The 22373-nt window shown below is 44.6% G+C and overlaps 1 protein-coding gene and 1 long non-coding RNA gene across 2 annotated transcripts in view; one reads left to right on the top strand and one right to left on the bottom strand.

The window, feature by feature from the left end:
- Nucleotides 1-18464, top strand: part of slc6a5 (solute carrier family 6 member 5) — a 65534-nt gene extending 47070 nt beyond the window's left edge. Inside the window, exons 12-15 of the mRNA XM_069904931.1 lie at nucleotides 2549-2648; nucleotides 10771-10871; nucleotides 17560-17727; nucleotides 18222-18464. Of these exons, the coding sequence (XP_069761032.1) occupies nucleotides 2549-2648; nucleotides 10771-10871; nucleotides 17560-17727; nucleotides 18222-18377 (525 nt within the window). The 3' untranslated portion in view covers nucleotides 18378-18464. The remainder of the gene's footprint in view (nucleotides 1-2548; nucleotides 2649-10770; nucleotides 10872-17559; nucleotides 17728-18221) is intronic.
- The window catches only part of LOC138746661 (uncharacterized), a 79118-nt gene that overhangs the window by 4196 nt on the left and 52549 nt on the right, over nucleotides 1-22373 (bottom strand). Inside the window, exon 2 of the long non-coding RNA XR_011347039.1 lies at nucleotides 18502-18767. This is a non-coding gene — a long non-coding RNA (uncharacterized lncRNA). The remainder of the gene's footprint in view (nucleotides 1-18501; nucleotides 18768-22373) is intronic.

Below are 22373 nucleotides of genomic sequence, written 5' to 3' on the forward strand. Positions count from 1 at the left end.
AGAGTTGTCTTTTCTTTAACAATTTATATAGCAATGTTCCATTGCATTTAGAATGAAGGGGTTCTATCAGGCAGATGCAGCATGGATTCAGAAAGGGCAGGTCTTGTTTGACAAAATTGCTAGATTTCTTGGATATAATGGGTGCGGTAGATAGAGGGGAACAGGTTGATGTTGTATATTTGGATTTCCAGAAGGCGTTTGATAAAGTGTCACATAGAGACTTATCAATAAGTTCAGATGAATGGAGTTGGGGAAAGTATATTGGCATGGATTAAGGATTGGTTAACTGACAGAGGCAGAGAGTCGGGATAAATGGGTGTTTTTCTGATTGGCAGACAGTGGTAAGTGGGGTTCCCCAGGGGTCAGTGCTGGGCCCACAGCTGTTCACCATTCACATAGATGATTTGGAAGACTGTAGTGTAGCCAAGTTTGTGGATGATACTAAATTGAGTGGAAAAGCAAATTGTACAGAGGATGTGGAGAGGCTGCAGAAGGATATAGTTAAGTTAGGTGAGTGGGTAAAGGTCTGGCAGATGGAGTACAATGTTAGTAAATGCGAGGTCATCTACTTTGGAAGGAAAAAATAGAAGAGCAGATGGTGAAAAACTGCAGCATGCTGTAGTGCAGAAGGATTTGGGAGTGCTTGTGCATGAATTGCAAAAAGTTGGGTTGCAGGTAAAACAGGTTATTTAGAAGGCAAATACAATGTTGGTCTTTATCGCTAGAGGAATTTAATTCAAGAGCAGGGAGGTCATGCTACAACTGCACAAGATACTGATGATGCTGCACCTGGAGTATTGTGTACAGTTCTGGTCTCCATACTTGAAGGATGTTCTGGTCTTGAAGGCAGACCAGAGGAGGTTCACCAGGTTGATCCTGGAGATGAGGGGGTTGACCTTCGAGGACAGACTAAATCAAATGGGATTATACTCACGCAAATTCAAAAGAATGAGAAGAAGTCCTATAGAAAGATATAAAATTAGGAAAGGGAGAGATAAGATAAAGGCAGGAAAATTGTTTTTGCTGGTAGGTGAGACCAGAACTAGGGGAAACAGGATCAAGATTCAAGGGAGTAGATTTAAGGTGGAGATGAGGAAAAACTGTTTTTTCCAGAGAGTAGAGAATCTGTGGAATTCTCTACCCAGGGAAGCAGTTGAGGCGACTTCATTAAACATATTTAAGGTTCAGTTAGATAGATTTTTACATTAAAAAAAAGGAATTAAGGGATATGGAGAAAAGGCAGGTTGGTGGAGCTGAGTCAATGGTCAGATCATTGAATGGCGGGGCGGGATCAAGGGGCCGGATGGCGGACTCCTGCACCTATTTCTTATGATCAATGTGATGCACTAAAGAGACATCAAAAACTTCTTTCTTTTTTATTGATATTTTTACAATACAATTATGAAATGTGCTACAGGACTAGGAAAAAAAAGTTCATATGCACAAATTCAAAAGCGCAATCACAATGGTACAATAAAATATAACAAAATAAATAATTTCTAAACCCCTTCCCCGAAGCAAGGCTGAGGATTAACATTCAAAAATCCAAGTGGCATAGTCTTGGAGAGGGACAGCACCATGACAAAATTCCAAATCAACACTGCAGCTTAAGGTTATGATAGTCGTCCATGAATGTAATGTAATATTTGAACCAGATTTAAACAAGATGTAATATCCCTTCACCAAAATCACTTTCAAGTAAACATACACATTAAAAATATTTTACTATTTATTTGAGTTACCTCTCATGCATAATTCACTTAAGAACACTTGATATTGCCAGCATTAGCTGTGAACATATGACATTTCCCCCACCACCAGAAATAGACTGGAGTTTTGGGGCCAAATTCTATGACTCTCTGTTGTTCAGGGAGATCCATTTTGTATCTTCATTGTCTTATTGATGTTTCATATCATCTGCCAGCCTCATTTTCCGAGGATTGGCATTGGTGCAAGATGAATTGGTGGTGACCTTGCCATCGATCAGAGCCTTTTAATTGATTTGTGCAAAATGTTATCAATTGCTTATGCTAAGAACGTCAAAAAAAAATCCAATTTGTAGGCAGGATTTTCTGAAAATCTCTGGCAAATTAATGACAGCAACATGACAAGGGAATGGGACTATTACTTGGTGTAGAAAACGGAATGAGACAGGAAAAGTAAAAATACAAGGCTGGAGAAACTCAGCAGGTCAAACAGTGTCCTTTATGTAGCAAAGATAAAGACACAGAACCAACATTTTGGGCTTGAGCCCTTCATCAAGGTATGAGCAAAACGTAGAAGCTAAATGGTGGGGGTGGACGCAGTCCCACAGACAGGAAAGATTGTTTTTTTGCATTCATCTCTTGTCCAATCGACAAATGCTGGTGTTTTATTGTATGCGGTAACAGGTCCAAAGAGCAAAAGGGTCCGAATTGCTTTTATATTTTCTTACATTGCAGACGAAGAGTGGGTAACAGTGTCACAACACAACACAAGCTAAAATATTTCGGTTTCAGAACTTTCTGTGCTGGTGATAATGATTCTTTTTTTTATTTTATGGTACTAGAGTGGGATCTACATGCTGCAGCTGGTGGACACTTATGCAGCTTCCTATTCCCTTGTCATCATTGCGATATTTGAACTAGTTGGAGTTTCATATATATATGGTAAGGCTACTCTATTTAATCCACTCTTTTTCTTGTATTTTGCAAAGTTCCTCGAAAGTATTTGAGATCTACATTTTGTGTCAATATGTGTATCAATCATTGAATGAGTATAATTCCATACCTTAATGCAAAGTGAGTCAATTCAGCACCTTGCTGAGTTTTTCCTTTTCTAGCATGAGTGGTAATCCTCATGTGGGGTCATTAGTTACTTTGATAACTTTTTCAGTCACATTGTAGGAAAAAAATCTACATTTAAAACGCGAGACAGAGATACATTGCCCCAGATAATTCCCACTTTGCCGTTTTAACGTGGTACAGAAATTATAGTAAACCAACTCACGCACTGCCACATAATCCCTTGTCTTAGCGTGAGCAGTGTTGACATTTGATGGGTGATTGCTGGAATCATGGTGTGCATAATTTAACAGGCGTGGCAAATTATTGCATTGCTTTCTTGTTCTCTGGTCTATGCTTGAGATGACTCAGTCAATGTTAACAGCAATGTGATGCACATGGGCTTGACTGCCACCTTCTCTCTGCTGTGGTAGAGATGACTGTAAATGTTGGCTGGGCTTGACTGCCACCTTCACTCTGCTGTGGTAGAGATGACTGTGAATGTTGGCTGGGCTTGACTGCCACCTTCCCTCTGCTGTGGTAGAGATGACTGCGAATGTTGCCTGGGCTTGACTGCCACCTTCTCTATGCTGAGGTAGAGATGACTGTGAACATTGGCTGGGCTTGACTGCCACCTTCTCTCTGCTGTGGTAGAGATGACTGAGAACATTGGCTGGGCTTGACTGCCACCTTCTCTCTGCTGTGGTAGAGATGACTGTGATCATTGGCTGGGCTTGACTGCCATCTTCTCTCTGTTGCGGTTGAGATGACTGTGAACATTGGCTAGGCTTGACTGCCACCTTCTCTCTGTTGCGGTTGAGATGACTGTGAACATTGGCTAGGCTTGACTGCCACCTTCTCTTTGTTGTGGTTGAGATGACTGTGAACATTGGCCGGGCTTGACTGCCACCTTCCCTCTGCTGTGATAGAGATGACTGCGAATGTTGGCTGGGCTTGACTGCCACCTTCTCTGTGCTGCGGTAGAGATGACTGTGAACATTGGCTGGGCTTGACTGCCACCTTCTCTCTGTTGCGGTTGAGATGACTGTGAACATTGGCTGGGCTTGACTGCCACCTTCTCTCTGTTGCGGTAGAGATGACTGTGAACATTGGCTGGGCTTGACTGCCACCTTCTCTCTGTTGCGGTTGAGATGACTGTGAACATTGGCTGGGCTTGACTGCCACCTTCTCTCTGTTGCGGTTGAGATGACTGTGAACATTGGCTGGGCTTGACTGCCACCTTCTCTATGTTGTGGTAGAGATGACTACCACCTGTCTCACTTCAGGAAGCAGAGTATCTCATCTAGACTGAAACTTCACGCAGTAAGAATCACATTGGATACAAAGCAAAACATTAAAGTGTGCATAAAGGATCCAATGGCAGAACACAAAGAAAGGCAGAGCCCTGGACAACAGTTAAAACAAAAATTGATTTCCTCATCATTCCTTGTATTATTGTTGTCGGATGCTGATATGACTGTAAAAGTATTGGCATAACCTAGGATGTGATAACCACCGTCAAAATTATATTCCTTTCCTTTATGCTTAACATTTTTCTACTCTTAAACCAAAGTGTAAAGTGTGTGGGAATATGTTATAGCACTGTTCTCATTTTACCTCAGGCCTGCTATGGGGGTTATAGTATCTGTCACTTCCTGTGAGTCAACTCTTTCCTCGAATCAATGAAGAATTATGCCAATGGAAAAAAAATCCATAGTGTCTGTGGTGCTTACAAAGAGACCTGCCCAGTTCTTCCTTCCTTCCAATGTTAGTTCTGTAGCCAGACAGATGATAATTCTTCAGTAAAAGTGCTATTTAAATGTGATGGACTTTCTACCAATCAGTAGTGGGTTTCTGGGTAAGAAAAAATATCATAACCTTACACCAATTACTTAACAAAGATGAATCTGATTTTTCAGTCATCTACTGAAGGGAATAGGCTAGTCTTCACAATTGGCCCTTCATAACTTGTCCCTTCATAATTTGTCTCTTCACAATTGGCCTTTCGTGACTTGAAACAACACAATTAAGTCTCCCCTGTGGCAAGGGAAATACTCACAGCTTCGCTAATTTTTCCACATGGCCAACATTCTCCAGTCCTCGCAACATTATTTTAAGGCTTTTGTGTACCTTCACCAGTGCCATCGTCACCTTTCCCATTATGTTATGACCAGAGCTGTATGAGTACACAAACTGTTCCCTAATATCATAGACAGTTCCAACATTGCTTCCTTGTTCTTGTATTCTTTGCCTCTGCTAGCACGGATCATTACATATCCTTTTTTTTAGCCACCTTACCTGCTTGTCCTTGCTTTCTTGAATGATCACTGCAAGTCCTCTGTTCTTCCCTGCTACTCAACATCCCATCATTATCTGTGTCCCTGTCGCATTATTGCCTCTTCTCGATGGCGTTTCCTCACCTTTCTCGGGACTAAACACTATTTGCCACTTTCCACCCAATTGACATGACTATCTACATCCTCCTGGAGTCCAACTCCTTCCTGCTTATTGTCAATTACATGGTATCATCCACAAGCTTCTTTATTGCACACTGCACTTATTTTAAAATCTTTAATATTCAATTGCAAAATACAAAGGATCAAGCATTGAGCTTTTGAGATCCTTTCTGGGATCTGTCTTCCAGTAACAAAAATGTACTGTTCCATGTTCGCTGGCTTTCTGCCTTGGCCCTAATTTTGCATGGAGCTTTCCAAGTAATAAGGGCAATTCTAGGGATGCTCACTCCTGTGGTGAGCATCCTTGCTATTGCCAACCTCTTCCTGGGTGTGAGGCAATTATATTACTCTTGTTTAAAGTGGCGCATGCAAAACGCCACAACATTTTCATCCCTTTTTACTGTGACATTTAAATCACACTCAAACCCCTCCAAGGCTAATTAAAATGGTGGCGTTGGGAGTCCATCCCAGTGCTACCTGGATACTGACTTTTGTCTCCCAGCAACAGTCTGCACCACTCCCAGAATGAACAGAAATGGCTGGACTTGCTGAAAGAGTTCATTCGGCGAGACATGCTCCTGTCTGCCACACGGTGGCGACCTTTCTGCAAATATCCACACATTGGAAGAAAGGAACAAAATTCAAATACACCTTTGGATATTTAAACAGGCTTTTACAATCATCACCTTTCATTACATCCAAATGAATTTTTTTTAGTGAGCCAGCTATGGTAAAAGTTCATTGCATTCAGGAAGGAGTTTGCATGTTCTCCCCCTGTCTGTGTTGGATTTCCCTGGGGGTGGTGGGGGGGGGGGGGGGGGGGGGAGGTGGGCTCCGGTTTCCTCCCACCATTCGAAATGTATCATGGTGTAGATTAATTGGGTGGCACAGACTTGTGGGCCAAAATGGCCTGTTACTATGCTCTATGCTAAAATTAAAATTTAACACTTTGTACTACTGTTCTTTCATTGTGGATATCTGTTATTGTAAAACCAATGATGGCAGGAACAAGATACTTGTACCTTAACGTTTGGCTTCTGACCAAAAGACAATGAAAAATTGCACAGATTAAAATTAAATCCAGACAAAGGTTCTGAAAGTTGAAGAGGAGAGTAATCATATTTGCAGCCCTGATACGCAAAGCCAAGATTACATTTGCAGAGTGCACAATGACCAGCAGGTTACACCACTGAGAGCATGAGACTCTTTCACACATTCAAACAGATGTTCAATCGATGGTTATTGGCGCACTGTTCAATTTGCAACTCCCCTGAGAGAAAATTCACAACTGCACGCATGGATTATGAGTCGTCCCCCCCACCCCCACAACACCATTGAACTAAACCCAATATGATATCACTCATGGAGTAATGGGCACTCTTCCCTACGTTCGAAAGTACAGTCAATCACAGAAAGGTAGAGCAGGCTTGTGTTCCATTTATACTGCGTGTACCGGTCCCCGTCAAAAGAATAATTGAGAAGAACTAGAGTCAAGTTGCATGCTGCCATTTCCCTGTTAGAGCAATAGAACACTGCAGTACAGTACAGGCCCTTGGGCCATTGCTGTTGTGTTGGCCCTATATTCCTACCCCCACAAAAAAACTAAATCCTTCCTTCCTCGTAACCCTTTATTTTTTTCTTTCATCCGTGTGCCTATCCAAGAGTCTCTTAAATGCCCCTAATGTTTCAGCCTCCACTACTGCCCCTGGCAAGGCATTCCAGGCACCCCCAACTTCTCCTGATGCCTTAAACTTTCCTCCCTCCCCTTTGTGGAGATGTCCTCTGGTGTTTGCTCCTCCTTCCCTGGGAAAAAAAGACTCCGGCTGTCTACCTTATCTTCTTTGGCTTGGCTTCGCGGACGAAGATTTATGGAGGGGGTAAAAGTCCACGTCAGCTGCAGGCTCGTTTGAGGCTGACATGTCCGATGCGGGACAGGCAGACACGGTTGTAGCGGCTGCAGGGGAAAAATGGTTGGTTGGGGTTGGGTGTTGGGTTTTTCCTCCTTTGCCTTTTGTCAGTGAGGTGGGCTCTGCGGTCTTCTTCAAAGGAGGTTGCTGCCTGCCAAACTGTGAGGCGCCAAGATGCACGGTTTGAGGCGATATCAGCCCACTGGCGGTGGTCAATGTGGCAGGCACCAAGAGATTTCTTTAGGCAGTCCTTGTACCTTTTCTTTGGTGCACCTCTGTCACGGTGGCCAGTGGAGAGCTCGCCATATAACACGATCTTGGGAAGGTGATGGTCCTCCATTCTGGAGACGTGACCCACCCAGCGCAGCTGGATCTTCAGCAGCGTGGACTCGATGCTGTCGACCTCTGCTATCTCGAGTACTTCGACGTTAGGGATGAAAGCGCTCCAATGGATGTTGAGGATGGAGCGGAGACAACGCTGGTGGAAGCGTTCTAGGAGCCGTAGGTGATGCCGGTAGAGGACCCATGATTCGGAGCCGAACAGGAGTGTGGGTATGACAACGGCTCTGTATACGCTTATCTTTGTGAGGTTTTTCAGTTGGTTGTTTTTCCAGACTCTTTTGTGTAGTCTTCCAAAGGCGTTATTTGCCTTGGCGAGTCTGTTGTCCATCTCATTTGTCGATCCTTGCATCTGATGATATGGTGCAGCCGAGATAGGTAAACTGGTTGACCGTTTTGAGTTTTGTGTGCCCGATGGAGATGTGGGGGGGCTGGTAGTCATGGTGGGGAGGTGGCTGATGGAGGACCTCAGTTTTCTTCAGGCTGACTTCCAGGCCAAACACTTTGGAAGTTTCCGCAAAGCAGGACGTCAAGCGCTGAAGAGCTGGCTCTGAATGGGCAACTAACGCGGCATCGTCTGCAAAGAGTAGTTCACGGACAAGTTTCTCTTGTGTCTTGGTGTGAGCTTGCAGGCGCCTCAGATTGAAGAGACTGCCATCCGTGCGGTACCGGATGTAAACAGCGTCTTCATTGTTGGGGTCTTTCATGGCTTGGTTCAGCATCATGCTGAAGAAGATTGAAAAGAGGGTTGGTGCGAGAACACAGCCTTGCTTCACGCCATTGTTAATGGAGAAGGGTTCAGAGAGCTCATTGCTGTATCTGACCCGACCTTGTTGGTTTTCGTGCAGTTGGATAATCATGTTGAGGAACTTTGGGGGACATCCGATGCGCTCTAGTATTTGCCAAAGCCCTTTCCTGCTCACGTTGTCGAAGGCTTTGGTGAGGTCAACAAAGGTGATGTAGAGTCCTTTGTTTTGTTCTCTGCACTTTTCTTGGAGCTGTCTGAGGGCAAAGACCATGTCAGTAGTACCTCTGTTTGCGCGAAAGCCGCACTGTGATTCTGGGAGAACATTCTCGGCGACACTAGGTATTATTCTATTTAGTAGAATCCTAGCGAAGATTTTGCCTGCAATGGAGAGCAGCGTGATTCCCCTGTAGTTTGAGCAATCTGATAAATCCAGGAGCTGCTGGCAAAGAAGCGAGCTGCCCACCAGGCTCACCTTACAAAGCCGTCCTGTCCAGAGAAGAAACAAGCCTTCCGTCGCGCATGCAGCCATCTTCAGCGCAAACTCCGGGTGATCCAAAATGAGTGGTGGACTAGCCTCGCCAAACGAACACAGCTCAGCGCGGACATTAGCGACTTCAGGGGTTTCTACGAGGCTCTAAAGGCTGTGTACGGCCCCTCACCCCAAGTCCAAAGCCTGCTGCGCAGCTCAGACGGCAAAGTCCTCCTCAGCGACAAGATCTCCATCCTCAACCGATGGTCAGAACACTTCCAATCTCTTTTCAGTGCCAACCGCTCAGTCCAAGATTCCGCCCTGCTCCAGCTCCCTCAACAGCCCCTAAGGCTAGAGCTGGATGAGGCCCTCACCCAGGATGAGACATATAAGGCAATCGAACAACTGAAAAGTGGTAAAGCAGCAGGTATGGATGGAATCCCCCCCCAGAGGTCTGGAAGGCTGGCGGCAAAACTCTGCATGCCAAACTGCATGAGTTTTTCATGCTTTGTTGGGACCAAGGAAAACTACCTCAGGACCTTTGTGATGCCACCTACCTTATCTACGCGTCTCAGAATCTTGTAGACCTCCATTAAGCCATCTCTCATCCTTCTTCGCTCCATTGAGAAAAGTCCTAACTCAGGGAGGTTTCACAGAGCAGACTCGATGGGCCAAATGGTCTTCTTCTTTTCCTTTCACTTGTGATTTTCTGATCTTGTGAACTCTGCTAACCTTGTCTCAGAAGACTTATTTTCCATTCCAGGAAAAATCCTAGAGTTAAATTTCTCTGCACCCTCTCCATAGCTTCTACATTCTTTCTAGAATGAGGTGACCAGAACTGAACACAATATTCTAAGTATGGTCTCACCAGAGATTACAACATATCTTCTTGACTCTTGAACTCAATCCCCCAACTAATGAAGTCCAGGATCCCATAGGCCTTCTTAATTATCTTATTAATTTGCGCAGCAACCTTGAGAGATGTTTAGATTTGGACCCCAATGTCCCACACTGTGAAGTATCCAACAATTAACCCTGTACTCAGTCTTCAGGTTTGACCTTACAAAATGTATCACCTTACACTTGTCTGGATTTAACTCCATCTGCAATTTTTCCACCCAACTCTGTATCCTGTCTATATCCTTTTATAACCTACGACGACCTTCAGCTCTATCCACAACTGCTCCAGCCTTCATATCATCTGCAAACCTTCTGACCCATCCTTCTGCTTCTTCATCTAGGTCACGTAAAAATCACAAAGAGCAGGGGTCCCAGAACTACACTAGTCAGCGACCACCAGGCAGAGTATGTTTTGTCCACTCTCTGCTTTCAACAGTCTAGCCAATTCTGAATCTACGCAGGCAAGGTTCTTTGGATCCCACCTCGTGACTTTCTGAATGAGTCTCTCATTGGAGACCTAGTCAAATGCCTTACTAACATATGATGTTAGGTTTTGTTTCTGCAAACACATATGTATTCAGACACCTGTAGAATAATCAGTAAAATGCTTCACGAATATAAACAAATTAGAAATAAAATATTGTTAATTCATTTTGGTCAATTGAATGCCCAAATACCCTTCAATTGACTGCCCAGTTCTTTGTTTTAGGTGGAGACACACAAGTGACTGAGATGACGAAATTTGGAGCAAAAACAGAGACTGATACCCCAAAAAATTAAGAGTTCTCTTCCTTCCACTAATGCTGCTTGACTTGCCGAGCTCTTTGACCAGATTGTTTTTTGACTTTTGTTTTATGCATCGGTTTCTGAAGTTTGTGAGTTGCTTTTACCCATGTTGAAATCATCCCACTGTAAAGTGCAATACTGAAGTAAACCTGGTGGATTCTGGGTTCATTGCAGTCACATCGGAATGTATGAGCATTTGGAAGCTGAAAGTCAAAGTGGCCAGTGTAACTGATCAGTTTCAATGCATTTAAGTTTGCATTTCTTGCAGGTATACAACTTTTGTCTGAATTAAGCTATCTTCCAATCATGGTGTTCCCTATAATGGCTGGCAATTACTCTCACCACCTTTCTCGTGCAAAGAACATTGGTTAATTTTCTGGGATGTTTTTTTTTGTGTTAATAGGATTGAAAAGATTTTGTGAAGACATAGAAATGATGATTGGATTTCAGCCTAGCTATTTCTGGCGAATTTGCTGGGCATTTTTCACTCCTACAATCCTTACAGTACGTACCATAGTTTTAAGCAGTTAAATATGTTTCATTGTCCATTACGAGTACACTTTGTTGAGCACTTTCAATACTATAATGAACTCTGGAATACAAATATCAAAATGCAACAATTGTTAGATACAGGTGATTGATGCTCAATCTGATTTCCTTTCTACCAGACTCATAGTTAGGTGATAATGGGTCGTCTAATCGCAGAAATCAATCATTATCTTCAGCAGAGACAGACGTAACACAAGAAAACCCCAATGAGGGAGATCATTGAGGACTCAAGTCACCCTCAGCTCTTCCTTCTGAGCTTGATAAAGATAGTGGCAACAACTATAAGACCTTAGGAGCAGAAAAAGATAATTTGGCGCAAGAGCAATGATAAGTCCTCGTAAGATAATCTCTTCGTTCCAGGAATGATTCTTGTAAATCCTCCTTGAACCTTCTCCAATGCCAGCACATCCTTTCTTCAGCCCAAAACTGTACACCATTCTCCACATGAGGCCTTACCAGTGCTTTTATAAAGCCTCAACGTTACATCCCTGCTCTTGTATCATATTATTCTAGATATGAATGTCAACATTTGCCTTCTTCACCACTGACTTAACCTGGAGGTTAACCTTTAGAGCAGGGGTGAGCAACCTTTCTTTTAAAACTCACATTCCATCTTAAGTATTCCCTATGCCATAAGTGCTCTGTGATTGGTAAGAGATTGCTTAAGGCACATAAGCAATGCTGCTCTAGACCCAATTGTTACTGAAATATTTTGCTTGAGAAAAATTGTCATTGGCCCATTTTCTTTGGAGTAATGAAACTGTGCACATAATGAGTCAATTAGGTTCAATTAAAAGGGTGGTTTTTCAAAGATTTTTTTCTTTCCACTCACATCTTTGGCTTGGCTTCACGGACGAAGATTTATGGAGGGGTATGTCCACGTCTGCTGCAGGCTCGTTGGTGACTGATGAGTCCCATGCGGGACAGGCAGGCACGGTTGCAGCGGTTGCAAGGGAAAATTGGTTGGCTGGGGTTGGGTGTTGGGTTTTTCCTCCTTTGTCTTTTGTCAGTGAGGTGAGCTCTGTGGTCTTCTACAAAGGAGGTTGCTGCCCGTCGAACTGTGAGGCGCCAAGATGCACGGTTGGAGGCGATATCAGCCCACTGGCGGTGGTCAATTTGGCAGGCACCAAGAGATTTCTTTAAGCAGTCCTTGTACCTCTTCTTTGGCGCACCTCTGTCTCGGTGGCCAGTGGAGAGCTCGCCATAGAACATGATCTTGGGAGGGCGACGGTCCTTCATTGTGGAGATGTGACCCACCCAGCGCAGTTGGGTCTTCAGCAGCATGGATTCGATACTTGCGGACTCTGCCAGCTCGAGTACTTCGATGTTGGTGATGAATTAATTCCAATGAATGTTGAGGATGGAGTGGAGACAGCGCTGATGGAAGCATTCTAGGAGCTGTAGGTGATGCTGGTAGAGGACCCATGATTCAGAGCCGAACAGGAGTGTGGGCATGACAACGGCTCTGTACACGCTGATCTTTGTGTGTTTCTTCAGGTGGTTGTTTTTCCAGACTCTTTTGTGTAGTCTTCCAAAGGCGCTATTTGCCTTGGCGTGTCTGTTGTCTATCTCTTTGTCGATCCTTGCATCAGATGAAATGGTGCAGCCGAGGTAGGTAAACTGGTTGACCGTTTTGAGTTCTGTGTGCCTGATGGAGATGTGGCGGTCATGGTGGGGAGCTGGCTGATGGAGGACCTCAGTTTTCTTCAGGCTAACTTCCAGGCCAAACATTTTGGCAGTTTCCGCAAAACAGGACGTCATGCGCTGGAGAGCTGGCTCTGAATGGGCAACTAAAGCGATATCATCTGCAAAGAGTAGTTCACGGACAAGTTGCTCTTGTGTCTTGGTGTGAGCTTGCAGGCGCCTCAGATTGAAGAGACTGCCATCCGTGCGGTACCGGATGTAAACAGCGTCTTTATTGTTGAGGTTTTTCATGGCTTGTTTCAGCATCATGCTGAAGAAGATAGTAAAGAGGGTTGGTGCGAGGACGCAGCCTTGCTTCATGCCATTGTCAATGGAGAAGGGTTCGGAGAGCTCATTTCTGTATCTGACCCGATCCTTGTTGGTTTTCGTGCAGTTGGATAACCATGTTGAGGAACTTGGAGGGGCATCCGAGGCGCTCTAGTATTTGCCAGAGCCCTTTCCTGCTCACGGTGTCAAAGGCTTTGGTGAGGTCAACAAAGGTGATGTAGCGTCCTTTGTTTTGTTCTCTGCACTTTTCTTGGAGCTGTCTGAGGGCAAAGACCATGTCAGTAGTTCCTCTGTTTCCGTGAAAGCCACACTGTGATTCTGGGAGGACACTAGGTATTAGTCTATTAAGGAGAATCCTAGCGAAGATTTTGCCTGCAATGGAGAGCAGCGTGATTCCCCTGTAGTTTGAGCAGTCTGATTTCTTGCCTTTGTTTTTGTACAGGGTGATGATGATGGCATCACAAAGGTCCTGAGGCAGCTTTCCTTGGTCCCAGCAGAGCAAGAAAAACTCATGCAGTTTGGTATGCAGAGCTTTGCCGCCAACCTTCCAGACCTCTGGGGGGATTCCATCCATACCTGCTGCTTTGCCACTTTTCAGTTGTTCAATTGCCTTATATGTCTCTTCCCGGGTGAGGACCTCATCCAGCTCTAGCCTCAAGGGTTGTTGAGGGAGCTGGAGCAGGGCGGATTCTTGGACTGAGCGGTTGGCACTGAAAAGGGATTGGAAGTGTTCTGACCATCGATTGAGGATGGAGATCTTGTCCACTCACATACCACCTGAAGAAACCTCTTGCTTGTCACAGAGCACTTATGGCACAGGGAATACTTAAAGTCGAATATGAGATTTTTTTTTTAAAAAGGTTGCCCACCCCTGCATGGGAACTTCAAAGTCCCTTTGCACCTCCAAATTTTGAATTTTCTCCCCATGCAAATAAATAGTCTGCCCCTTTTATTCCTTTTACCAAAGTGAACAACCACACACTTTTTAACATCGTATTTCATTTGCCACTTCCTTGTCCATTATCCTAATCGATCCAGGTCTCTCTGTTGCCTCCTCATTACCTGCCCCTCAATCTTTGTATCATCTGCAAACTTAGCCACAAAACCGTTTATTCCAAAATCTAAATCATTAACATTCAGCCTTAAAAAAAGTGGCCCCATTACCGGCCCCTGTGGAACGTGGCTGGTAACAGGTAGCCAACCAGAATAAGATGTCTTCTCATTCTCTGTTTCCAGCTGATTATCCATGCTAGTATCTTTCCTGTACTTCCATGGGGTCTTAATAAGTTAAGCTGCTCCCTAACCAGTCCTATGCTGGGAAAATTAGTTTTAGTCCTTAAGAGTCACGGAATCAAAGAATGCGAATAGCACAAAGGATGCCATTCTGTGTCTGTGCTGGCTCCCCACAAGAGCAAACTGCCCTCTGCATCATTCCCCTTTAGATTTGTAATGTGGTAACTTCACACCTCATTTTCTACTTCACATAAAGATACTTTGGGCTGAATTGTGGAGTTCGATGGGGAACTGCTGGCTATCTGCATTAGCACATTAGCTGCTCATTAGCACAGCAATTAGCACAGCGTGAATGACCCAGGTTTGAATCCGCATGCTGTATGTAAGAAGTTTGGACATTCTCCCCATGCCTTTGTGGGTTTTTTTTTCCGAATGCTCCAATTTTCTCCCACCCTTCAAAAATGATTAAATGGTGGGTCAGACTCAATGGGCTCATTTCTGCTCCAATGTCTTATGGTATGGGAGTTGTAGGTCAATTGATGTACTTGGGAGGCATGGGCTCACGTGCTGTAAGAGCCTATTACTGTACTGAACGTCTAAATTTAAAAAAAAATCTATATAGTATGTGTCAGCTTGTTCCAGAACTCCATTCCTGTGTGCTACCCTTAGGTGTAGCTAATGGTTCCCCTGCTGGCTTAACCAACTCAGCCCCATTCTTGAATGGGGTCACTGATCTTTTAAAAATATGTGAAGCTGAGTGGTTTGTGATTTTTCATTGATTCCTCAGCCCGTTTAAGCAACCTGCATAGGAGAAGGTCACTCCGATATAAAACCTACGACCCAAGGACCTTGCTGCCACGTCCAAGCTTGCTTGGCCACAGCACACGGACCATGGGTGTAAAGGGTGGGGCCAGTACTGCGCACACTGCACTCCACCTAAAAGCTCCTTTGCACGGGCCCAAGGACAGGTCCACGTCCTCCCCCTCAAAAGATAATAGATTATTGTTATTCCTTTATCGACAAGCTGGGCCTGTGGTCTCGTTTCTTTGCTGAAAGACTTTATAATGAATATTAATGTGTTCACTATTTTCTAAAATGATGCATTAATTATCAGATCTTTGTAAAATAATTTTTAATGACTGAAATGTATTCCACATGTTTCTGAATATCTCCGATCTTCAAAGATATTTGTAGACTGTTGAGAAATGAGTGGGGATCATTGGAAACATATAAAGTTATGAAAGGCATAGGTAAGATAGAGGTAGGTAAGGTGTTTATATTGGTGGGGGAGACCAGATGTAGGGGACTAGCCTCAAGATTCAGGGTGGTCGATTTAGGATGGAGATGAGGAGGAACTGCTGTTCCCACAGGGTGGTGAATCTGTGGAATTTGCTGCCCATTGAAGCGGTCGAGGTGACCTTAGTTAATATATTGAAGACAAGGTTGAATAGATTTTTACATAGTACAGGAATTGAGGGATAAGGGGATCACATTGAATAGTGGAGCAGGCTCGATGGGCCGGCTGGTCTACTCCTGCTCTTTTTTCTTATGTTCTCATTTTCTTATGTTCTTATGTATACACTTGCATAGGATAGACTATTTACAGCATTGTATGGAGCTGAGGATTGGAGTTCTGCTGCATGGAGCCCAGATTGCAGATTTTTCTGCCCTGCTGGACATCCATGGAAGTGAAACTTCAGGATATTGGGACTGTGGGGCTACAAAAGGAAGGCATGATTTCTGTGAGCGGTAAATATAAGATACAGATTCAATCTTCTCTCCACTACTAGGATGTGCATTGGTGAGCTTCTACTAACACAGAGAGATGCTCCAAAACTCTACAAGGAAGCACAATGACACAAATATTGGTTACATTGAGACAAAACAGAGAACATTAGGAAAGTTGACCAATAAATTAGGTTTCAAGTAATGTCCTAAAGGAGGGAAAAAGTGGTTCAGATGAAAGAATCCAAAACTTTTGGGCTATATTGTGAGATTTCATAACAATGTTTTCAGAAATATTTTCAATAATATCAAGTTTACCTGATTACACAAGTTCTACCTGATGAAACGGCAAAAACCAGACATACAGTCAAATGATACAATTGTGGTACATATAGATATATAAACAAATATTGTTTAATGAATAGTTGAGTCTGAGGGTTAATGTGAGCAGTTCATTTAGTCATTCAAGAATCCCAACTAAATTAAGATTATATCACAAGCAGTGGATGTAACCCAGTCAGTTGTTATTCTATATAATATTCATCACAAGATCAGTTTTATCAAAGGAAATTATTCAGATTTATTTTCAGAGTCCATACATGACATCATATACAGCCCTGAGATTCTTTTTCCTTCAGGTGAGGCAGAATTACCAATTCTTAAATGTAAACAAATAAAGAGCTGTGAAGAAGCTGTGCAATACAGAGAGAAAAATCTGATCATTCTTTCCAGAATTAATCTGACACTGCATTCATGTTGTTACCTTCTCATCAGAGGACAATATATCCAAAGTTACCAAAGGAATTACTTTCAAAAATACCTAAGCTGAAATGAAATCCCACGCCAGAGCACATGCTCATGACTGTCAGTTGCAGAGGCATCCTGGCAGATTGCTGCACTTTGGAAGTGCCACCTTCTCAGATGAGGTACTAACCAGGGGTCACAGCCTCCCTCTCAAATGAAAGTAACAAATACCATGAGGCAATACCCAGCTGAGCACATGCCAATCATGATAGTTTTAGGATTATTGATCTCAATGCTCCTTGTGGGACTTGCTGTGAGAAAATGTATTTATGAATGACCGCACTTCTCACAAGTACTTCATTGGTATTTGAGCTTCAGGAAAAAAACTGAAGCTTGACTTGGCCTTACCTTCAACAACAACACCAACAAAAATACCTTGCTCGCACTAATTCAGTGGTAAACGAGTAAATGCATGAAATATGCTATTGGTTCCACCTGGGAAACATAAATAGTCATTTAATACTCGCTTGTCACACTCCTATTGATACGCAGATCAAGAAATGTTTTTCAGTCGATGAACAGCGATTCTCCTCCCGTACAATTAATGCATTTGTGAGATAAGGGCAAATGGAGAGGGGGGGGGGGAGTTTAGTGGCTCTCATGAAGCTACAAGAATGAGGAGCTGCCAGCCATGGAGGTGAATGCAGGCTCAATTTTAACATTTAAGAAGAATTTGGACAAGAACATGGATGGGAGGGGCATGGAGGGAGATGCATTGGGTGCAGGTCAGTGGGACTGGGTGGAAAAATAGTTTGGCACAGACTAGAAGGACCGAAGAGGCCTGTTTCTGTGCTGTATTGTTCTGTGGTTTGAGGAGGGAGGGGTTGTCTTATGCTGATCACCTGCAATAACTTGCAGGCTTTGGATGGCTGATGTGATGCATTTATACATATTTTATTCCATTTTCCAGTTCATCCTCTGCTTCAGCTTTTACCAATGGGAGCCCATGACATATGAAAACTACAAATATCCAGCCTGGTCGATGGTGATGGGATGGTTAATGTTGGCTGCTTCTGTCATATGGATCCCCCTCATGTTTGTCATTAAGATGCATCTTGCTCCTGGTAGCTTCATCGAGGTACATTGATCAAACCTGCCGATTGCAGGTGCAATTTTGCGAATTACCTTTTGCACCAATTTTTTGGGTCAAATTTGGGTGGGGTGGGGTCGACTTTTACACGGGTCATACATATGACCACGGCAAGTACCTCCGTCGTTCAAGACGTTGGGAACTTGGGTGGCAAGTCCGCGGTCGGGGTGTCGGATGGGCGGGCGAGGGACCATGACCGTACCGGGATGTCAGGAGCCCATGTAGGCGGGGGGCCGGGGGCAAGGATCAGCAGTCGAATGAGTGGGTGCTCTGGGCCATAAAAAAGGGGGGGGGGAAGACGGTGAAATTTTACCCGGATCATACAAAATGCGATCTTTGGGTCCAAAAAAGAGGGGGGGGGGTGGTGGGTGGTCGACTATTACAAGGTATGGACGATTACACGAGTATGTATGGTATACTCGTGGTGACGATCGGACGTGAATACATTACTTTCGTCTTGAACATGTCTTCTGTATTTTCAGAGACTTAAGCTGGTGTGCAGTCCTCAACCAGACTGGGGTCCCTTTCTGACTCAGCACCGGGGACAGCGCTACATGAACATGATCGACCCCCTGGGGACCTCTTCTCTCGGACTCAAGCTGCCCCCCAAAGACATGGAATTAGGATCCCAGTTCTAGTATCGCCGATCTCTCCCAGTAAATATATGAGCTGAGCATTTTTGTTTGCTTCACATTTAAAAAAAAATAAATTAAAACGTATTTCAATATCCCTTCGCACTGCAACTCAAGCACATTTTAAAACCTGGTTCTTGATTCCCATTTCCCTCACGCTGTCAATCCATTTTTTGTTGTTGTTGGGGCTGGAGCCTTCTTTTCATTTTCTCCCGTCGTCTCCCTTTTTTGTGCTTCCACATCCGCCCCCTTCCCTTTCTCCAGTTGAAATAGTTCTTCATCGGCGATGTCTGGATCTTGCAGTCACTCCCCTTTCATGTGCTTCCTCTCCCAAATATGCCCACGTGGACCGTGCCTATCCTCAACGTCCTAGTTCCTCTTTGACTTGATCTGCCGCTGAAAAATAAAAATAATTGTACAATTCTATTTATATCCCCCAATGCTCGACGAGTGTAAAAGTTCTGCATTGTACAGTCTTGCTGTCCCAATTCTTTTTCAAGGGATGTTGGGTTTGAAAGGAACAACCTGGCCTCTGCAAGGGTCGTCCCAGTAATTGGCCAGACTGTACCCTCTTGATGTAACTACTAGATATTCATGCTTTAAAACAAGTGAACAGTGTTCATTCGTGCGTATTAGTGATGTCACGTCCCTTTCAATATCTTATGAAAACGTAGAGATGGTGAGCATAGCGTAGTTTAACAAAATAAAACTTTCTTTTTTAAAAAAAAAGTTTAGACTTAACTTTACAGTAGTTGACTTTCGGGGATTTTTTGGGTCAATATTCCTGTCTGTGTGTTTCCGTGTTAAAAGGGTCTCAGGTCGTATTTCTGTTCGGCTTTTGTTCCTCTGGCTCATTCTCCACGTGTAGATGATATCATTAATTATGATTGTCGCCTTGAAGCCCATCAAAATCCAAATCATCATTTATTTCCTCTTGCCGCGGAAACGTGACATGATTTAACTGGCCACTCCATCGTGCTACTTGCCTTTTCAGCATTTGAGCACCTTAACGTTAATTGCACCATTATTTGTCGTCCCCCCCCCCACACAAAAAAAGCCATCCCATGGCAGTAGGTACCAAAGACAGTGTGTTTCTATGTTGGCTGAGCGTAAGGTTGTCAAAAGCTGCCGAAGTACATTTTTATTAAATTTACACGTTGTCTTTCAAGACATCAGGTTGACCATTGGCCTTATTGATGGGTTTCAATATCAGATATACAAGGTGTATTTCATGAAACGTAAATTTAAAAAAAACTATACTTTTTGCCATATATATATATAGTCACTTGTATTTAATATACGGGGTGTCTTCAGGCACTTTAAGTGGACCTACGTCTGTGTAGGTGAATTCCTAATTACTTAACGTAATGCCATGTCTATTTCTGTGCATTCGATACGGGGTACTGCTGCCTATGGATCTAGATGTGTGCCTCAAACAATCAGGTCACCACCACCGCCATAGAATGATCAGGTGCACATCAACAGACCTCCAAGTTAACGTGTTTCATCGCCTATACTCGATAGGGTTATCTTGTACATGTAATGTGCTTGATTCATTTAAAAGATCACAATTCTTGAGGCCCTACCTCAGATTTTGTATTTATGTGTAAAAATAATGCATTATATATTTGCCTATATGATATTGCGAATAGAGATGATCCTATAATGTAACTCTCAAGAAAAAAAGAGAAAATAAATGTCAATGTTTTAAATGTCAAATGTTGGCTGGTCAATTGAGAGGCGGCGTTTTTTTTGTTTCTTCTGTGCCCGGAGATGAACTGTCAATCAAAGCAGCCGCCACTCCGCTTCCCCACTCGACCATCTAATCACGAATGCATTCGGGATGCGGGGCGGAGGGGGAAGGGGGGGGTAATCGCACTCCCACCATCCGTTTATTTGCAAACCCTCACCTCCCCACCCCACAGCCCCTCCCCCCCCATCCTGGGAGGGGTTTTCGCTGGATCCATCGGAGGGGTGGCCGACGAATCGCCGGGCAACGCTGCGAGGTGAAACCTCGAATGCCCACCGTGCGCGGCGACGCGTTGGGGGCGAACACGTCGAACGTTTTACACACGTTTGAGACGATCTGCACAAGTCCTTTCCTCCCACCCCCCCTCCTCCCCTGACAATGCCAATGCGCGAATCAAACTTCGACCCCCCCCCCTCCTTCTGCATCGCGGGTGGACTGGTCCTGGGCAAAAAAACCCCCTCCAAGCCTGGCAGATCGCACAAATCTCGGCAGTCTCCGCCTGACTGGCAAGTTTGTGCACACGCTCTTTCGCAAAGTAGAGAGGGTCTCGCCGTGGCAGCAATTTCTTGTTGCAATAAAACCACAACACGCTGCAAATGGATATACTTCCCGTGATTTTGGCTTTCCTGCTCTCCGCAAAAACAGGTAAGGCGATCATCAAATTCCTGCACAGAAAGGTGGTTTAAGTTCCTGCGAGGCCGATCGAGTTCGGGGCAGCGCACAAGGCGACGGGACACGTGCATGAAAGCACAGCCTCTTGACTGCAAGGCTCACAGTCGCGATTTGCCAACGTCTCAACCCCCAAACGCGATTTAATTCCCTTATTACCTTTGGCGGAGTTAAAATGTTTCGCACGGACCATTTGGCTGCAGGTGTTCGCCTTGCGTGGGGTTGAGAACAAATTTCACAGCGACCTGGCCGCAGCCTTGATATCCAAACGGTTGCTCACGACACCCCCCCCCCCCCTCCCTCCAGTGGGCACTTGTTAGCTCAATTATTAATGTTAGCAGAGCCGCCCTGCACCTGCGCCTCTGTTGGGGCTTCCAAGTCATATTAGAAAGACGGGCATCCAGTCAGCCCATGAACGGTTCGGGCAAGTAAAATTAAAGTTCAGTAACTATCCACCACGGAGTTGGCCAGAGCCGCTTGCCCGAAACTGTTCACACCTGCCTCCAGTTAACCGCTGGATAAAGATTTTTTAAAAACTCATCGGCTTCCCGGTTTGTTGATCCGCTTCGATTTTATTTTTGTTTCACGTGGAAGCACAACAATTCATCCAAGCAAAGGACTGCTTCCCCCCCGCCCCCCGGTGTCCGAACGTGTCCCAGAGCCAGCTCGGTCCCCGAGCGTACAGGCGATGCAACGTCCCCGCTGGGACGCCAAGATCCTCGGGCTGAATGGGACTGGCGGATTGAGGCATTCACGCCGGGCACTGATGAAACTTCACCTCTTCAAGAGCACCAGCCAAAAGCACGGGGCGATTCTCGTGGACTCGGCGGGTTCCCAGCGAGCGAGCACTTTTTTGGGGGGGGGGGCTGAAAGTGAACTCGGTCACGTTTCAGCTTGACTCTTTGTGCTGTGAACGTTCAGTTAAGGTTGTGTTTTTTTTAATCTCAATAGTCTTAGGGGTTGGAATGGACCCTGAGTTGCAAATTGATGTCACCACAGAACTGGATCTCGATAACACAACGTCGGGAGTTGCTCAGGTACCGGGATTATATAATAACAGCAAAGCATATTTGTTTCAAGGTAAATAGGACAAAGATATCAATCGTTTTCCTTCACCTAGCTTGCTCACCACCATCCATGCAATCGCTCTCTCTTCCCCTCTCCCTCCCTCCCTCCCTTGGCACAGAATCTTTACTCGCCGCCGGCAGCGCAAGGTTAAGCACTAGGACTGTGGCAGGTCGTCCAACACCGCGCACAGGCGTCGGCGAGTCAGGTCCATTGGTTTGCGGGTCACGTCAGTGGTCACGGATGAAGCCTCTGTCATGAATAGTATCAAACTCTTTCGGCGTATTTTATTCATTACTTTTTGTCGTGTTACGCTGAAGCGAGTAAAAGGCATTTAAAAAAAAAAATCCATTATGAGATGGATCAGAATGAACGTGCGGTGCAAAGAGAGTTTGGGGATAAGAAAGTTTCCGGGGTGCTGAACCATAACATCTCATTCGTTGGCGTGTATCTGTCTATTAGCAAACTGGGAACTTTCCGCCTTGCAGATAGTGGGTGGGAATTCCTCTCTGGACTTG

The sequence above is a fragment of the Narcine bancroftii genome, chromosome 1, assembly GCF_036971445.1.
Source record: "Narcine bancroftii isolate sNarBan1 chromosome 1, sNarBan1.hap1, whole genome shotgun sequence".
NCBI lineage: Eukaryota > Metazoa > Chordata > Chondrichthyes > Torpediniformes > Narcinidae > Narcine > Narcine bancroftii.